The following is a 19,995-nucleotide window of genomic DNA, read 5'->3' as shown; positions in this document are numbered from 1 at the left end:
GGATTCAGTGTCAGCTTTGCTGTTGGAAAGGTTTTGGGATTGGCTTGCAAAGTGATATTTTCAGTTGACATTACATTTGAAAGAAACTAGGTCCTTCACCAAAGCAGTGTGATTAAATGCAGATTTAGAGGTGAAAGTGAGATCCTTGGATAATACAGGTAATTCAGGAGAGGAGAGTGCTTTGAAAGAGAGGTTTAGAACACAGTACTGTTGTGACTGATTCTTGTTTTTTTTTTAGTTGTTATTAGTCTGGGAGGCAGTAGCGAAGGCTGGAGGATGTTAAGGAGGTTAGCCAAGCTCAGTCTGTAGGAGATGGTGTGGCTGTTTAGGGAGTTGCAGAGGGACAGGAAGGGAAACACAACTGTTGAGATATTTTAGGAGAAGGTGGGATAGCTTTTTGAGGTGAAGTATGGCATGTTGCTGAAATCTGAAGTTGGTTTGGTGGATGATACTATCCAAGGAAACATGAGGGGCAGGAAACTGCAGGATTTTGTTGAAAGAGAGAAGTCTGGTGGAGATTGGTGTATTTGAATCTATAAAAGAGCGCAGTGTAGAGTAGCATTACATCCGTAAACAGGGACTTTCAGTGTTAGGCCTTTGGGAGCAACTCCAAGGACAAGCAGGTTTCAAGAAACACAATGTGGAACCATAGTTTTGATAGTGCAAAAGCATATTTTCGAAAAGAACAGATGTAAATATGTGATGGGATACATCATGGCAAGAGGGGCTGATTTGGAGTGTTAAAAATCGTGGTACTGACAAAAAAGAGAAGCAGACGATAGAAGAAGATAGAAAAACAGAAGAAAAGCAAGGAAAAATATGGAAAAATTGTACGAAAATCACGATAACAGACAATGGTTAACAAGTGGTAGTGAGTGGGTGAGAATTTCTCTACAGAGAAGTGGCCTATATGATAGAAAAGAATGAGCGGAAAAGAAAAAATTAGTGGGGAAACTCGTGGAAAGAGACAAAATTTTAAAAATTGGGGAAACAGAAAGGGAAAATCATAGAAGAAAATATAAACTGCTTCGCTTGACAAAGTAATGTAAGAGATGACAATAAAAGTTCATCACAGCAGTTTGTTGGAAACAAACATGTGAAAACATAAAAGAATAACACACAAACAAGGTAAGTGGAGGGTGGGAGAGAAAATAGCTGTCAAATTTGCAAATAAATTGGTGAAAGATGATCAGGAGAACGCACTGTGCTGTAGTGAAGCATAAACAAATTGTCATATGAAATTTTTTAAATAACGATGGACCCATCTACATGCACATAAATCAATACTAGAAAATGTGTAGGAGTGAAGTGTTGATTAATCTGGATGATACAGATAAGTAAATGAACGGAGTGTACAGAAGGTAGGAAACAGATGACAGTGTGATCAAGACAGGTGACAACAATGATTTACAAGAAGGTTATATAAGAAGGGATGATGACCACATGGGCTAATATAACAATGAAGATAACCATTTTTTGACAATCTAATGTAATTGGATAGATAAAAAAATCTACTCACCATGCGGTGGCAGAACACACACACACACACACACACACACACACACACACACACACACAAGTATGTTTGAAGCTAGTGGCTCCTTCTTCTGGCACAGAAAGATTGATGGGGAAGGAAGAGCTTTAGGAAAAGGGGTAGCATTAGGAAAATTCACCCAAATTCTACCCCTTCTCCTAAATCTCTCCTTCCCTCTCCTTCACCGCTTTTCCTTCTTATTCAACACTTCTACCAAAAGGAGCTGCCACTGGCACGAAAGCTTGTGTACATAAAACTTCCACTGCCACTTGGTGAGAAGATATTTCTTCTATCCACTTACAGTGTCAAAAGATTGTTACTCAAAATTTCAAGGCATGATCTTATACTGATGCCTACTTCATCACCAGCTGTATGAAAACGTAAAATGGCAAGTATCATTAAACACAGTGCAAACTCTTGACATGGTCATTATTAATCTTTGTGGAAGGTTGTCAAAGTTTTGGATCCTTACCGACCCAGGTCTCTTCCTGCACATGGCATCCCTTAGACATGCTGATATTCTCTGATAGACTTCCTTGTTTATCATCCCACAGGTCTCTTCCTGCACATGGCATCCCTTAGACATGCTGATTTTCTCTGATAGACTTCCTTGTTTATCATCCCACAGGTGGTACCTTTTTCCAGATGGACCCAGGAAAAAGGTACCACCTGTGGGATGATAAACAGGGAAGTCTATCAGAGAATATCAGCATGTCTAAGGGATGCCATGTGCAGGCTCCTTCTTCTGGCACAGAAAGATTGATGGGGAAGGAAGAGCTTTAGGAAAAGGGGTAGCATTAGGAAAATTCACCCAAATTCTACCCCTTCTCCTAAATCTCTCCTTCCCTCTCCTTCACCGCTTTTCCTTCTTATTCAACACTTCTACCAAAAGGAGCTGCCACTGGCACGAAAGCTTGTGTACATAAAACTTCCACTGCCACTTGGTGAGAAGATATTTCTTCTATCCACTTACAGTGTCAAAAGATTGTTACTCAAAATTTCAAGGCATGATCTTATACTGATGCCTACTTCATCACCAGCTGTATGAAAACGTAAAATGGCAAGTATCATTAAACACAGTGCAAACTCTTGACATGGTCATTATTAATCTTTGTGGAAGGTTGTCAAAGTTTTGGATCCTTACCGACCCATATTTTTGTGTGTTCAGAACCTTTCAATCACTCATAGCACTGTGTGCAACTTGTAATGTCTCCCCCCCTCCCCCCCCCCCCCCCCAAACACACACACACACACACACACACACACACAGAGTTCCTTAAGCTGTTTCATTGTCACTTAATAATCTCCTGAAAAGCTGTGGTCATACTCACTTTAGTGGCTGTAGGTTGGCAACTAATGGTCACAGTAAAATAAGGCTAATGGCAATTTGTTGTTTATACCTGCCACTAGGAGCACTGAGTAACTTCAGCACACTTGCTTTACCAGTTGACGTGATGTTTTAAAGGATCTATTTTTTTATTTTATTTGTTATTTTTTTATACTGCACTTTCAAAGTTCATTAGGACTGAAATGAGCATGGAATGGAGGGAAACCTGATCATACTGCACCCTTTTGTCATAGCCAGTTCATTGAACTGGTAGCATGGAGTTTGGTAGTATGGGTTTTTTGGCTTATACAGCTTTACAAGTTCCGTTAATACTACCTTCTTCGTGCCTGTTTCAGTTTTCTCCAAATGAATATTTCTCTGTACCCTGAAAAATATCCTCTTTCTTCCAGTGCATTGTTGGAGCTTTATCTAGCACTATAATCTGATATGGCAGATCGTTCATTACTATAGTAGAATCTGGTTCTTTTTTATCGATGCTTTACTACACTATGACATGAGGTGAAATGAACAAAGAAGTGACTGAAGCTCAGCAGCATATGCTACTGCTCACTTATGTTGCGGCAACAGGGCACTAAGAGGGTATACTGCTTATCACACAATACCTTTCTATTCTATAATCCATCAGTCGACTTTTCCACCTAGGCTGCAATTTTTCTGAACCTTGAAATAAACAGATATATAGTTTATTACCAGTTTAACTATTCCTTCATGCCTTAGAATGTGTTCTATTATTGTAGCCCTTTCAATCAAGGTGTGCCATGAGGCTCTTTTCTTCCCAAATTGATTCGATACATCTTCATTAGTTGTCCAGTCTACCCTTCTAATCTTCAGCATTCTTCTGTATCACCACATTTCAATAGCTTTCATTCTTTTCTTGTCTGAATTTCTTTTATGTAGAAGGCTACACTCCAGACACATAATTTTAGAATATACTTCCCAACATACTTCTCTTTCCAGAAAAGCTTTCATTGCTAGTGCCAGACTGCATTTTATATCCTGTGTACTTCTGCCACCGTCAGTTATTTTGCTACCCGAATAGCGAAACTCATCTACTAATTTCTGTCTAATTTCCTAATCAAACAATGGAAACTCTAGGTAGCAATGTCAACAATATATCAACAATGTAGGGAGAAAATCCCCTTATTGTCACCTCTTGTTATTTCATCCTGAGCTAATTCTTTTTCCAAATTGTTTTGGTTTGCTTTACTGTTTGCTCAGTGCACAGATTGAATAATGTGGATGACAGGCTACAATGTGGTGTCTTTCCCTTCTCTGTTAGTGACCTCCTTTTCATATCTGTCAACTCTTAGAACTGCTGTGTGGTCTGTAAAAGTTGACAAGTTTTAGGTAACTTTTCACTCCCTGGCATTGTAATGTCATTGAGGTTAATATGCAACAGGTGTACTCAAGTCAACATTGTCAGAAGCCTTTTCTAAATCAACATATGCCATAAGTGTAGATTCATCTTTCTGCAGTGTATCTTCTACGTTAATTTGTAGGATCAGTATTGCCTCACGTGTTCATACATTTCTGTGGAATGCAAATTGATACTCCATCAGGCTGGCTTCTACCAAGTTTTTTCTTCCTTCTCTAGAAAATTTGCATTGGTGTTTGCAACCGTGACATGAAATTGATGGTTTAGTGATACTTGTACCAGTAAGCATCTGTCTTCTTTGGCACTGTGGTTATTGCGAGGGCAAGTCATTTTTATCTACAATTCAGTTATATTTTTGTTTATTTTGGTTGTACTGTAGTTTTACGTTGATCACACATGCTTTGTATATTTGTTGTTATATCTTTGCTATTTTCAAGCTACTAGGTTAGTTTCATTATTGCTACCGGGCTGTTAATCATGGCTGCACCGCTGTCTATTTGCACCAAAGAATAGCAATGTTCAGTGATCTTTTTTTTGTGGTCGGAAGGCGTATCAGGGGCTGAAATTCATCGAAGACTTTCAGTAGAGTATGGGAACAGTGTTTTACCACAACTGAGTGTATACGAATGGATTGAAAAATTCCAAAATGGTCGCACAAATGCTATGCACGATGAAGGAGCCGGACGACTGTTTACCACCACAAATGAAGAAACGATTGAGCGCTCACGTGAAATGATTCTCTTAGACAGATGATGAATTATTGACGAAGTGGCACATCATCTGCAAATTAGTCACCATTCTGCCTATGAAATCATCCACAACAGACTTGGGTTTCATAAAGTTTGTGCACGATGGGTCCCAAAACAACTCGTACAGTTGCATGAACAAATGCATCTGGTCATTTGTAAAAAAACATTTGGATCGCTATGGTAACGAAGGGGACAACTTCTTAGACAGGATCATTACTGGTGATGAAACATGGATCCATCATTACAAGCCAGAGAGTAAACAGCAGAGTATGGAATGGAAACATCCAAATTCCCCATGCAAGAAGTAGTTCAAGACCCAACTGTCTGCAGGAAAACTGATGCTTATGGTTTTTTGGGATGCACAGGGTCCAGTACTGGAACATTATGGGGAAAGGGCACAACAGTAGTGAGTTTACATTACAGTGAGATGCTTACTGCCAGGCCAAAGCCTGCAGTTCAAAGCAAACACCAAAGATTGCTGTCAAAAGGTGTTTTGTTGTTGCACGACAATGCCCGTCCACATACTGCTACCCACACTGCTGAAACACTCCAGAAACTCAAACTTGAAGTACTGGATCATCCTCCATAAAGTCATGACCTTGCCCCTTCTGACTATCACTTGTTTGGTCCACTCAAACAGGCATTAAGGGGCTGTTGATTTGTCTCGGGCGAAGTAGTGAAAGAAGTTTTGCATTCCTGGTTTGCAACTCAACCGAGAACCTTCTTTTATGAGGGCATCAGGAAGCTTGTAAAACGATGGACTAGGTTTGTTGAAATGCAAGGAGACTATGTCGAAAAATGATGTTCTTGTAAGTTTCCTATTTGATTACAATAAAATTTTATAACCACATTGCAGATAATAATTGACTTACCCGTGTACATTCTTCTTGAAGTCGGCAGGTATTTCAGCTGTCTCAAATATCTCACTTACCAGCTGGAACAGTTTTGTCGGGTTTGATTTTTCTGATACTAAAAGTTGTGATGGAATGTCACCTACTTCAGATGCCTTTTTTTAAAATTAGATCTTGCAGTGCTTAATCAAATTTTTCTCGTAGTATCTCACCCGGCATATCATCTTCTTCCAGTTGCTCTTTCCATTCTACAAAATTGTCTTCAAGTTTCTTTCCTTCTTGTAGCTTTTCTGTATATTCCTACCACTTTTTCTTTCCTTATTTGCTTATGATTGGGTACCCATATGAGGTCAAGAAGTTCATACAGTTGCTTCCCGTTTTGCCAAAGGTTTTCTTATATGCAACAAGTACCTTTTCTGTAATCATGCTTGCGTCTACAGTTCTGCGTCTCTGCCATTCCTTTCACAATCTCTGTCGACCTCATTTTTAGACATCTGTATTCTGTTAAAGGTGTGATTCTGGGTGTGCAGCCAAGTTGTTAATCATGATAAATCATATTAGTATTCTCTTTTGCTTACTTTGTGTTATTGCAGTTCTGTATTTTCTCTTGTCAATTAAGTAATTTTTTTTGCCTGTTTGTTTTGTTACTGCCTTCACTATTTCATATCTCAAAGCTTATATTGTATTCTTGCCTTTGAAACTGTCAACAGCCAGTGGCTCCTTCAATCTATCTAGATTCCATCTGCTTAATTTCTTACCTTTCTGCAATGTCTTCAGTTTAAATCTGCTGTTCGTAGCTAACAAATTATGGGCAGAAGCCACAGCTACCTCCAAAAATATTTGCAGTTTAAAATCTTGTTTCAGAATCTGTCTTACTGTTAATAATCTACCTGAAACCACCTGGTGTCTCCAGGTCTCTTCTACATACAGAAGAGAAGGTGAAGTCATGATTCTTAAACAATGGGGACAAAAGTTTGATATGGTAAATTTGTGCTCTGTGCAAAATTATTTCAGGTTCAGGTCATAGAAGTGAGGCAGCTTCTCCTTTCATTCATTTCCTCGTCTCCATGTCATACTATTTTTCAATTTCTTCCTTTCCCAAATACTGTATTCCACTCAGTCCTCCTGTATGTCCCCATTCACAATGTTATCCTCAGAACACAATTTTTGAACGAATAAATATGTGTATGATTGAGTGGTATATGATACATAGGTTATTGATGCACTTCCAGGTATGAAATGTGAAAAGAAGAATAATAAGGCTGAAAAACCATACAAAGAGAAATGTTTTAAGTATTTGAATCTGTGATGCCACTGTTTTGTTTTGAAAAATGCCAGCATAGACTACTGGTCATATGAAATTAATTGGGAAGTAGCATGTTGTCAAAAGGTGTCATCTGAAATTTTGACTGAAGAATGAAACTGGTAAAAGGGCTTAGCTGCACTATAGTAGGTGGGGGTTAGTGGTGCTTCTGCAGTCAGTGGGCTTTGGTTTGCTAAGTATGTAGGTCCACTAACAACTTTTGTAATGGAAGTTGACTCTGAAAACTGCACACATCATTGAAAGAAAAACTTGTTTAAAATCACTGCTGTAGGCGCAGATCTGTTAACTGTCATAGTATTGTGACGAAAAAAATACTTTTTACTCTGCCAGTAAAAATGTTTCTCTTCTTTAATTTTATAAAACTTATTGATCAGAAACTATGTGTTATTATTGATAGCCATGATTCCTCTTTCCTTATTATCAAAGATTAAGGGTTAATCATTTGATTACTAGCAGAAAGAGAAAAAGGAATTATGTTCATGACGTGAGCTCAGGAAAGAATCAGCATAATCAGTGGTTGCTGATTTGCTGCTAACAGGGTGATTCATGACCTTGAATCAGTGTTTCAGTACCTGTAATGGTGTGTGCAACAATTTTTATGACATTGAACTTTGTGTAACAAATTTAGAATGAATGCCCGTTCTATGACTGACTATATGATAATCAAACAATGGAAAATCCAGGGTGGAATGTAACAATTTATTGTGAAAAGGAAAGTTGCCACTCACCATATAACAGAGAAGCTGAGTTGCAGATAGGCATGAGTTGCAGATAGGCACAACAAAAAGACTGTCACAAATAATAGCCTTCGGCCGATAAGGCCTTCGTCAAAATTAGATGACAAACACACACACTCACGCAAATGCATGTGATATGCGTTTAAGACTGCTGTAATAGTAGCCAGTCAGTGGTATCATTGTATTAGCATTGTCAAGCATAAATCATCGCTCACCTTCACAAAAGCTGTAAAAATGTTTGGAAGTCAATTGTAGGACAAGGAATCATGACAATATTGAATGAAAGTATCTTTTCTCTCAAGATTGTATTATTAGTCTAAGGAATACAAAACTACATTGTCATCACCTTACATAATAGTTGTCATGGCAGGAGAAACATGAAAAAGTGTGTGTTACAGGAATCTACGTTTTTTTCTATCACTTGTTTCTTTTAAACAAAATCCAAATGAGTATCCAGAGTGTGCACACTTTACAAGTGTTCATAACTCTTGTGCACTCATGAGGCTGTACTACGTAATGAATGTAACTATGAAGCAAAGGCTTGTAGTAATTGAGAGCAAAATGGCCATGGTAAGTACACTCACAATCAACCAATGATTTCTGGTACATATGGGTCAGCTGCAGGTTGAAGTAAATATTTTTAAGAGTAAGGGATTGTTCTAAAAAAAAAAAAAAAAAAAAAAAAAGAGTGCTATTAGTGTTGAGGTACTAGATACATTGAAATTAGAGAAACTGAATGGATCATATTACTATATAAGAAATTAACACTTAGAGCTGCACTGTTGGTTCTTATCTTTATACTGTAGCTATGAGTGGGTTGTTAAATAATGAAAAAAAAAGTTCTATATTTTTACAGGGTCCTGATACCTCTGTACGATCCTGATACTGGGATGTTATTCTTAGCTGGGAAAGGAGACACAACAATTGCTTATATGGAGGTGACAGACAAGGAGCCATATCTGGTTGAAGGCATTAGGCACAATGGTGATCAGACAAAGGGTGCGTGCCTTGTTCCCAAGCGAGCCCTTGCTGTCATGCAGGCTGAAGTGAACCGTGTACTTCAGCTGACGTCATCATCTGTCATACCAATTATGTACCAGGTGCCTCGCAAGGTATGCTTGTCTCACAGTTCTAGTGTAGCAATACACAAAGCACAGATTATCAGCCTAGCAGTTATTATATAAAAACTTCAGAGTCAGTTAATCACATTTACTTTTTCACTCACAGACAATGTTGAAACCACATGGTGGAGTGAATTAAGGATTTTGTTGTGTAGACTGATTTGAATCTGTCACAATGCAGAACACTGTCTATCACTGTTTTTGTGTTTTGAGAACATCGCTGAAGAATGTTTTCTTTATTTGAAAAGAATTTGGCTGATTGCTGTACATTTTTAAACAATTAGTCACATGATAATGTTCTGTGTTTTTAGGTCAGTGTGTGTTACATTTTACTATGTGATAATTCACTTCTATCAGTTGCCAGCAAATGGTATCAAACTATCACAGGCTGTAACTTCTGTTAGTAGACTGATGCAGTTGCCACCAATTTGTATTTATGCATTATGCCTAAGTGTTGTTAACTTTTGTTTTACTTAAACTGAGCAGCAAAGGTTTCATGTAATACCGCCACCAGCAAAATAGTTACTTTTAAATGCTATTACATTCTTTTAATTAATCGATGGGTGCTGCCATAGTGTGTATCAAAGGCAACTCAAAGCTTCAAGTCGCACTGTTGCTAATCGAAATTGCAACACCAAGAAGGTATCAAATTAGCAAGAGGTGTACTACATGCTGGGATATGGAAATCATGAGCATTTAGGAGTAATGCCATCTGCATTTTGTTTATAGGCAAAGAATATGCAGCGAATTTTCCCTTTAGAAATCGCATTTCGATCTTGATTCTTGTGTAGGATGAATGTTATGCCTCTTGTAAGAAGGTGAAACATCTACCCCTATGAGTCACTGTGGTCTCTATTTCCATCTCTTGTTTGTGGTGGTCAGGATCCCATGAGTATCATTGACTTACAGAACTGATGGGTCCAGTAGGGCCATACTCAAATCCTTGAAGGATCTTAATGGCTCTGTGTGACTAGTGCAAGATCACACAGTTGTGTCGCACACATTGAGTCAAGTGGTGGGTCTTGGGTGCAGCTAGACATCTATCCACACAGATAGTGTGATTAGCTCTGGAGAACCACATACTGTCAGCATTGTCGTCATTGTTATAGTTTCCCTTGCTGCGGCAGTAGAGGCATTCTAACACTGGTATGCTCAGTGAGAACACTGGACACAAGAATAGCACCACATTGACGTTTCAGATGAGTCCAAGTACTGCTACAGCATCATAATTGATGTATCCATGTATGGAGGCTCTGAGGAGAACATGATGCTAGATTGCATTCATCGTCATATAGGCTTAGCACTTGTGGTGGTGGTATGGGGTGCTGTTTGGTACACAGCATGAACACTTTTGATTTGCACTCGCATTCGGGAGGACGATGGTTCAATCCCGTCTCCGGCCATCCTGATTTAGGTTTTCCGTGATTTCCCTAAATCGTTTCAGGCAAATGCCGGGATGGTTCCTTTGAAAGGGCACGGCCGATTTCCTTCCCAATCCTTCCCTAACCCGAGCTTGCGCTTCGTCTCTAATGACCTCGTTGTCGACGGGACGTTAAACACTAACCACCACCACCACTTTTGATTTGCATAGCTTGCAATTTTTACATTTGTTACATTTCCGAAGTGTTAAGGCTGATGGCGGTGCCCTGTCGTAAAGGTCTCATTTTATCTTTTAGCGAGATAATGCAAGATCTCACAAAGTCAGTGCTGTCCTGACCGACTTTGATAGAGAGAGTATTCAACTGTTGACCTGGCCAGCATGTTTTCTCCAGATTTCTCACACATTGAAAAAGAAATGGTCATGGGTTGCCACCACTCACTGTTCACTATGAAAGAACTCTGACATAGAGGAAACAACATGCAACATTGTACCCATATCTGTCATCCATGCTCAGTTCAATCTGATGACCAGCTGATGTAACACTATTGTTCCTGGTTGAGATGGCAGCTCCTTGTACTAAATTTTGATCACCAAATCAGCCAAAAATCTAATTATGTACTCTTCCTACTATACTCTATGAGGACTGTACCAAAAGTAAGGTTCCCAATGAGCTACAGCCTCGAGTGAAGGTGCTAGGCTAAATCCGACAACAGTGCCATGTGCAGTGGTTCCCCCACCCTCGAGTTCGCCCTTCTGCGATTTGCTACGTTGCTCACTGTTGGCTCAGCAGACATCAGAGATGGAAGTGTTGATCACCGCTCCCACCAAGTCCAAGGTTTGAGCAGTAATCCGGTTTCTCCACGCAAGGAAGTTACCGCCCTTGGAGATTCATCAGCAGCTGACTGAGGTTTATGATGAAGAGTGCACGTCCATTCAGCACATCTGCAATTGGTGCAGGGCTTTTGCTGAGATTCGCACAGAAGTTCACAATGAAGAATGGAGTGGAAGACCACTGGGTTTGGATGCGATTGTCCAGAAGGTCAACAGTGAGCTGCTCAAAGATCGGAGGGTCACTGTCCGTGAATGTGTTGAACGCATTCCTGAAGCTTCCCACAGCACAATTGAAAGAACTTTTAACAGAAACATGGGGTTATTGCAAGGTGTGTGCTCACTGTGTCTCCCAGATGCTGATTGATGGACACAAGGAGCAACGCCTCGACTGTGCTCACTTCAACGATGTGAGGGAGGGAGGCAACAAGGAGTTGTTGGACTCTATCATCACTGGAATGAAACTTGGGTGTTTCATTCCCCCCCCCCCCCCCCCCCCCCAAAAAAAAAAAAAAAAAAAAATCTTGTCAGTGGCGTCACTCCGGTTCACTGCCACCAAAGAAGCTCAAACAAACGCATTCGGCAAGAAAGGTTATGGCGACTTTGTTTTGGGATCAGAAGGGGGTACTTCTCATTGATTTCATGCAACCTGGGATGACAATAAACTCAAGACAGATATTGTGAAACACTGACCCAACTCTGGCGAGCAATCCAGGATCGCCAGAGAGGATGACTGACAGAGGGAGTAGTGCTTCTTCATGACAACGCTCGACCCCACACCACTCATCAAACACAGGAGTTTTTGTAGAAATTTGGGTGGACTGTTATGCCCCATCCCCCATACAGCCCGGATTTAGCCTCCGCTAATGCTTCAAGAGCGACAATGAAGTCCGAGCAGAGGTCACAAGCTTCCTCAACTGGTTGGTGGGAGGCTTCTTCAACTTAGGAATACAAAAGCTGGCGCACCATCTTCAAAAGTGTGTCGAAAAAATGGAGACTATGTTGAAAAATAGACAAAAGTGTAAGCTTTTCAATGATGTATGAATTAATAACAATAAACATTGTTTTCTATTAGTAAAAAATATAGGAACCTTACTTTTTGTACAACCATAGTATATGCACAATAAGTAAAATTTTGTTTAATACCTTTGCTGGTGTTCCCCTCAAGTGGCTCATGACTCTTTCATGAGTATGTGTGTCGCAAGCATTGCAACACCTAGTTCCTTTCTTGTGCTGTAGTTTCTCATCTCCAACTATCCTTCTTTCTCTTATGTACTTTCTCATATGTACTTTCTCATGAGATCAGCCTTTGATGTTGACCTGACTAACCACAAGGCTCTGCTTTCCTTTCTTTGACACATTCATTCATTTTTGGTCCTCTTTCAGAGTTTGACCTTCGTTCTCAAAACTGTTGCTTTAGTGTAGCGATTGGGGAGAACATCTTAAATAACACCTACTGCATGCAGTGTTAAAGATAATTAATGCACAATAACAATATATGCTTAAAAGCCAATGCAGTAGCCAGTCCGACATGGTAGGGTCATTATGCATCCTTTCAGTAGAGCCCGCTGACAGGACACCACTGTTGTATGAGTTGCTGGTTCCCCATGCATGCCAAGGAGCAGATGCCTATCATCCTGGAGCATCAGGACTCCCAGGTGCGACTATTGTGCCAGATGACTTTTGCTGTGATTGGATGGCGCTTTTTGGGAGCGCCTTTGATTGAAGTGGGTAGCATGAGTACAGATGTTTCACACATGAAATGTGTCAAATTGAAACAAAACAATGGCCATTCTGATCTGGCCGTCTCATCAGATACGTCTAGAAATTTCAATACAGGCAGTTTGTTTAAAACTGCTTTTCCTATTCTAGATACCCTATGGGAAAAGGGACAAGCCAGACGATTAAGAGTGAAACAATTTCTCCAATAGCTAGTATGTAATCAAACTAAAGGAGATACTTTCACGGTGGCAAAATCATTATTTTTTTGTGGAACACATTGAAGATACATTTGGAGAAAGTGAGTCGTTGAGACAAATGTGCAATGGATCACTGCTGATTAAAGCCTCCTCTACTGCACAATCTAAAGCTTTTCAGATGTATGAACGACCATCCAGATCACAAGGATGTAAAAAAAAAAAAAAAAAAAAAAAAAAAAAAAAAAAAAAAAAAAAACACCCCTCTCAATTTCAAGGTGTGCACACAAATGAGAGGCATGGCTTTTGAGGTGCATCAGTAGTTAGTGGGTAATGTTTGGGGAAATTGCTGCCCATCAGTTATATAGGACTTATGATGCAGATAAGTGGGGCTCTGTCTGAGTGGACCCTTATTTCTCTAGCTGACTGAGATGGAACCCTTGAACTCAAGCTTCTCAACTCCCAGCATGATGGGTCTACCACCCGGGGGTACTTACATCCACTTATCCAAATGAATGAAGGAGTTAGTTTTCCTGATAATCAGATTATATCTAGTAACAGGGCTCAGCCAATTGTAAATCAGAATGTGTTTGTAATGATCAATGGGAAGGAGGGGCATTTGAAAAAGTGATCCCCTTCTATAAATGCTTAGAAGGGCTTACTAATGTCTTAAAAGTGTGTTAAGTGGTTACAAAATGATTCCTTATTTGTTGAGACTTGCAGAGCAAAGCAAGCAGAACTAACTCAAAAAAATTAAATGATTATAACATAATTATTGAGTTGCATAAGTCCCTTCAACTCAAACAAGGGTGTATTCATTTTCCATGATATTAGGGATATTGAAATTGCATAGCTTAAACTAGAAAGGGCATACCGTGGAATAGTGGATGTGTAACAAAAGACATGAAAGAATAATGGAGAAATTGAGATCTCTGCCACCTTCAGTGTGACCTTCAGTACTCCAACGCTGCCTGAACATATTATGGCAGGGTCCCTCTGGCTTAGAGGAAGGCCTTATCTTCCTAACCCTAAGCATGCTACAAATGCCAACATTGAGCCATACAACACTGAGTTGCGGAGGTGAAGTGACCTGTGGGAAGTGTGGAAAAGCAGCCCATGAAGCTAGGACTGACTGCCTGCCTCAAGAAATCTGCATCAACTACTCTGGGAGCCACCCAGTGTGGAGCCAAGACTGCCCTGTCTTTGCTGAGAAATGCAAAATTCAGGAAATAAAAGTGACCAAGTGGATCCCCTATGTAGGAGCCAAAAAAAAGAGTTTAAGGCTGCACATGCCGTATTGTTTGCTACCATGGTAGAGAAACATGTTTCTAAGATCAATCCCTTGATGCAAATGGTGTCCAGCATACCATTATCCATCACCAGCACTGGTACTTTCACATGTACATGCCAAAGCAAAGTGAGCAAAAACATAGTAATCCAGATGGCTATGACAAAAGAGACCTGCAACATTTCCCAGTGTGCATTGAGAAGGCACCCCAAAAGTGGAGCGCCCTTAAACACCCCCTTTCCCCATCATCCTTGAAGAGAATAGAAATAGGGAAAAAGTCACAACATTCAGGTCAAAAGCTGTCCGTTGTGCCATCAGACATCATATTGGCACACCTGACTCATGAGGAGGACATCACAGGGATTTCAATGCCTCATCACCAAAACCAGATAGCCCCTCCATCTCCCCCCCCCCCCCCCAACCCCTCTACAAGTGCCTTGCCTTACCACCCTGACACAAAGATAGGAGTAAATCAAAAGTACACCACAAAAATGACTCCCGTATTCTAGTGGAATGTGAATGGATGCAGGACTCATCGGGAGAAATTGAGACTCATCTTATAGGATGGACCATTTTGCGTCTGTCTCCAAAAGACTGATTTTAAACAGACCAATGTGTCTGTACTTGGATGCTGTCTTCTCTACAGAAAATATGACCTTATTGGTGACAGAGTGAAAGGTGGGGTAGCAGTGTTCCTCAAGCACACATTCCATTCTTCACCTGTGCCCTTAACCACAGTGTTGCACATGGTGTCTGTTCAGATAGTGGCCCATGTTGCCGTCGTGGTGTGCTCTGTGTACCTATGAACCCAGGAGCCAGTTGACTATGGGATCTCTGCACATTTTCCTGATAAACTACCCCATCCCTTTTTCCTTTTAGGAGACGTCTTTGCACACAGTGAGCTATGGGGATCTAACCCCATTTACCTCAGAGGTTGGACTACAGACATCACATTGATGAAAATGGGTCAAGCTATGCATTTTACCACCACTTCAGGTTCTTCTATGGCCTTCTGCTCACCTGCCCTTGCAGACACTGCTCAATGGGGAGTGAGTGACAACTTTCGTGGTTGTGACCACTATCCATCTGGATCCATCTGCATGATGGAGCAGATCCCAAAAGGGGGTTGCTGAGGTGGCTGCTGTATAGAGGCTGTTTCCAAGCAGTGTGACAGCATCCAGGACAGGTTTGATCACATTACAGCAGTGAACACCTAGGAGGCAACCTGTCCTTTGGAGGAATGGTGTGTGTCATTCTGCAATCAGGATCAGGAGGGTGGCTATTCGAAGATTCAGTTGGCATCCTACAGATGCAAATTGTGCAGCCTTTGGAGAGGTATGGGCAAAGGCAAGGAGAATAATCCAAGAGAGTAAGCAGAGGTCTTGGAAAGAGTTCCTGAACTCCATCAGTAGGTTCACATCTGCAAGTAAAGTGGAACTCAAGACTGCCAATAACAGCTGTACAGGTGCAGGGTTCTCCTAACATCACTGAGAGACATTGTTCAGACAATGGCTCAATCATATAAGACTATTATGGTTGATTCTAGCCAGGATCGACCTTTCCATCACTACTGGGAGACACAGGAAAAGGTTGATTTTGATTTCTCTTCCACCTACATTGAAGAATACAACAAGCCTTTTTCTCTGTGGGAGTTGGGTTCTGCATCGTCAGTAGCTTGTGATGCTACTCCTGGCCACAATCTGTCATACAGCATGTTGAAAGAATTGGATCTGTGGTCAGTGGAAGGCCTCTTTCTTTCTTTCTTTCTTTCTTTCTTCCTTCCTTCCAGCTCTTTAATGAAATCTGGATGACAGGAGTCTTTCTAAACTTCTAGAAAGAATCTATTTTAATCTCAGTTTTAAAACCAGTAATTATCATAGCATTAGTCTGACAAGCTGCATGGGAAAGGCACTGGAGCATATGGTCAACTACCACCTAGTGTGGGTTCTCAAAACTAGACCCCTCCTGTTTGCTCTCAGAGCGAGTTCAGGAGGTATCACTCCACACTCAATAACCGGAACCTGCTTGAAGCAGCAAATCAGCAAACTTTACCCTGTAAGCATTGTCTTATTGGTGCTCTATTCAATTTAGAAAAGGCATATGATATTACCTGGAGGCTTAATATTTTGTTACAACTCTATCAGTGGGTGTTCTGTGGTTGTCTATCCACTTTCATACAGTCCTTCCTCTTGGACAGGTATTTTACATACCAGGCTGAGAATGTCCCATCTGACTGTTTTAAGCAGAAGAAGGGTGTCCCGTGAAGGTTGTTTCTAAGTTTCACGGTATGCACCTTCGCGATCAACGCTATTACGTCCACAGTGTGGCATCCGTACTGTGTTCCTTGTCTGTGGATGACTCTATGTCTTTTGTATGTCCTTCATCATTGCAACAGCTAATCAGCAATTGCATTTGACAGTCAGGTGGATTGAGGAATTTCTAACACCACACCTTTTAAATTCTCTTTGGAGGGAACTGTTGATTTTAATCACTCTCACTCTCTCTTTTTAATTAACCAATTTTAAAACTGGAAGTACTGTTCTCACTTTTAAGGGAAAGGTAAAGTATCTGGGCCTCACTTTTGATGAGAACCTAATTTCATTGCCACACCTTAAAGAACTAAAACTGAGATGTCTCAAGGCTTTAAACATCATTAAATGAGTCATTCATAGGTCTTCGGGAGCAGACAGAGCACATCTACTCCAATTTTATAAGGCCTTTGTGTCACCCTCGCTTGAATACAAATTCCAGGCTTATAGATCAGCAAGGCCTTCATGTCGTGAAATGCTGGATGTGGTTCACTACGAGGTCATTATGCTCTCGATGGAGGCTTATTGTTCAAGTCCAGTAGCTAGCCTGCGTGCAGAAGCTGATGAACCTCTGTCATTTGTTCAACATCTCATGGTAAGCCAAGCAGGCTATGTCCATTCCAAAATCACTAGCAACCATGTACATAGCACAGCCACCACAGAAATGACTGTTCTGTCACCATCCATGGACAACGACGCCATTTGGGTTCAAATGGCTCTGAGCACTATGGGACTTAACATCTGAGGTCATCAGTCCCCTAGACTTAGAACTACTTAAACCTAACTAACCTAAGGACATCACACACATCCATGCCGAGGCAGGATATGAACCTGCGACCATAGCAGCAGCGTGGTTCCTGAGTGAAGTGCCGTTTGGGATCTGTGCAAGGGAGAGCCTTGAATTACTACAAGTGGGGGGCATGAAGATTGAAATCCAGGGGTGGATAGGGGATCCCTGTGGCTACTAGAGGCCCAGGTGACTTTTCCAATTGACTTTTACAGGAAGAATTGTACACCAGACTATATTTTTAAAATTAAATTTAATAAGATTTTACATTGCCACCAAGATTTTATTACTGTTTACATGGATGGGTCTAAGCGGGTGAATTTTAACAGCTGCTCTGTCATGTTCCCTGATATTGTCCTCAGGATAGGGCTTCTAGAGCAGTTTTGAGTTTATTACATGGAATTGTTAGCTATATCGAGGGCACTAGAGCAGATGAGATGGCATCATGGCAAGAAATTCCTCATCTGCTCAGATTCCCTCAATGCCCTTCTCGCTGTTGGTCACATGTACCCAGAAGATTGGATGCTGCAAACAGTGCAGGACACTCTCCTCTTGCAAAAGCAGGACAAGGAAATAATTTTCTGCTGGGTCCCAGGGCACATAGGGATTCGGGGAAATGAACTTGCTGATGCAGCTGCCAAGGAAGCTTGCTCGCTTCCATCTTCTGCTCATGGTTCAGTGCTTGCAGACTGTAACCTCACTTGTGACCAAGAAGACCTTGTGTTGGTGAGAGGCCCAGTGGCTGGAAGTGAGGAATAATAAGTTACATTCCATAAAACCTTGTGTGTGACTGTGGCGTACCTCCTTCCAACCATAAAGAGCTGAAGTAGCCCTTATACTGCTTAAGAGTGGGTCATTGCCCATCAATGCATGGCTCTCACTTACATTACAAGGTGTCACCAGTGTGTCACAGATGTGGGGCACATTTTAATTGAATGTGTTTTATACGACGAGCTGAGGGCTGATCTGACCTGTCCTCTATTTTACTGACAATTAGGTGAGTGTGGTTTGTGTTGTAAGACTTTTTTTGATGTCCAGAATTCTCCCCAAAATACTGAGTGAGAGATTTTAGCATCAAGAGTGACTCAGTTACCCATTAGTTCTAATTAGTCATCCAGCCACAGTCACCTGTCCCCTTTTTAATCGTGTCTGTACTGGTATTTTATCCTTGACTTTATTTAGTAGTTCTGCTGTGTTTTGTCTGACTTTTATTGAGGGCTATCGTGGTGCTTACCGTGGTTTGTGAATGCAACTTGGTTTTCCAATTATTTTTATTATTATTATTGTTATTATTATTATTATTATTATTATTTTAATATATTTTCACAACACCCATCTGTATATCATTTATGCTGTTGTGCTGCTGACCTTGCTGTTTAGTGCCTTCATCCATAAATCACTGCCACCTTCATCTTTATGCTTTAGACAGATGAGGAGCAATTGGCTAATTTCAAACCGTGAGGCATACACATTGTGCAGCGCGTACAAGAAGGTCCCAAGGATAACCAAACAGATATGGGCACTTCAGCCTTTGAAGGAAATATTGTCCCAGAAAAAACTAGTCAATGTGTTCAGATATGATGTGAAACCTTACATCCCACCACACACGAGGTGTTCTTATTGTTTCTGCTTTGGTTATATGACATCCATCTGTAGATGATCATTCCATGGAGGTAGTCCTAGTGAACAACAGTCTTTATGTGTCAGTTGTGTGGAACACTTCCCTCCAATTGACTGTGTGCAGTCTTCAAGAAAGAAAAGAAGATCCAAGAATATAAATCTATTGAACACCTGTCATATACTGACGCACAAATAGAACATAAATCCCACATCCTGTTGACGTGACAACAAATTATGTGAAAGTCACAGCTACAACCCCCTCTTCCTTACCTCATTGCTTTCCAAACTGTATCTCTTATCACCCGCTTCTCTTGTGGCTCCCACAGCACCATCTCCTGGAACCACCTCCTGCACTCTGCCGCAGAAGCAGTATCCTCCTGTAGTGTCTGCCGGTGAGTGTGTTCCCTGGCAGGACCCATCTCCCTGAAAATGTACAGATCAGAGGCCCAACACCAACCATTGGCTGAAGGAGCTACAGCCTGTGGATTCCAAGGCTGCTCTCTTTTCATCTGTCCCCATGCCCATCATGGATAGGCCCTTGCCTGAATCTCAGCCATCAAAAGTAGTGGAGGGGGAGGAGGAGGAGGAGGAGGAGGAGGAGAAGGAGAAGGAGAAGGAGAAGGAAAATAAAAATAAAAAGAAGATCATCCAGACAGGCTACCCTGGTTTTCCCCAGAGGAACCAGATTTCCTCATCTGGACAGGCTACTCTGGTGACCCAGGAGGCACCAGATTCCCCCCCCCCCCCCTCCCTCCATCCCATGCGCGCATGTGCGCGTGCTCACACACACACACACACACACACACACACACACACACACAGTCCGA

General features: G+C 41.1%; 1 protein-coding gene across 2 annotated transcripts in view; it reads left to right on the top strand.

Annotated features, from left to right (window-relative positions):
* LOC126253153 (coronin-7) overlaps positions 1 to 19,995 on the top strand; it is a 234,577-nt gene that overhangs the window by 48,741 nt on the left and 165,841 nt on the right. For both annotated transcript variants that reach the window (XM_049954311.1, XM_049954310.1), the window contains exon 6: positions 8,775 to 9,030. In XM_049954311.1, the coding sequence (XP_049810268.1) occupies positions 8,775 to 9,030 (256 nt within the window). The remainder of the gene's footprint in view (positions 1 to 8,774; positions 9,031 to 19,995) is intronic.

The sequence above is a fragment of the Schistocerca nitens genome, chromosome 4, assembly GCF_023898315.1.
Source record: "Schistocerca nitens isolate TAMUIC-IGC-003100 chromosome 4, iqSchNite1.1, whole genome shotgun sequence".
NCBI classification, from domain to species: Eukaryota; Metazoa; Arthropoda; class Insecta; order Orthoptera; family Acrididae; genus Schistocerca; species Schistocerca nitens.
Note: the sequence above shows the minus strand (reverse complement) of the source record. Positions and strands in the feature narration are given on the sequence as shown.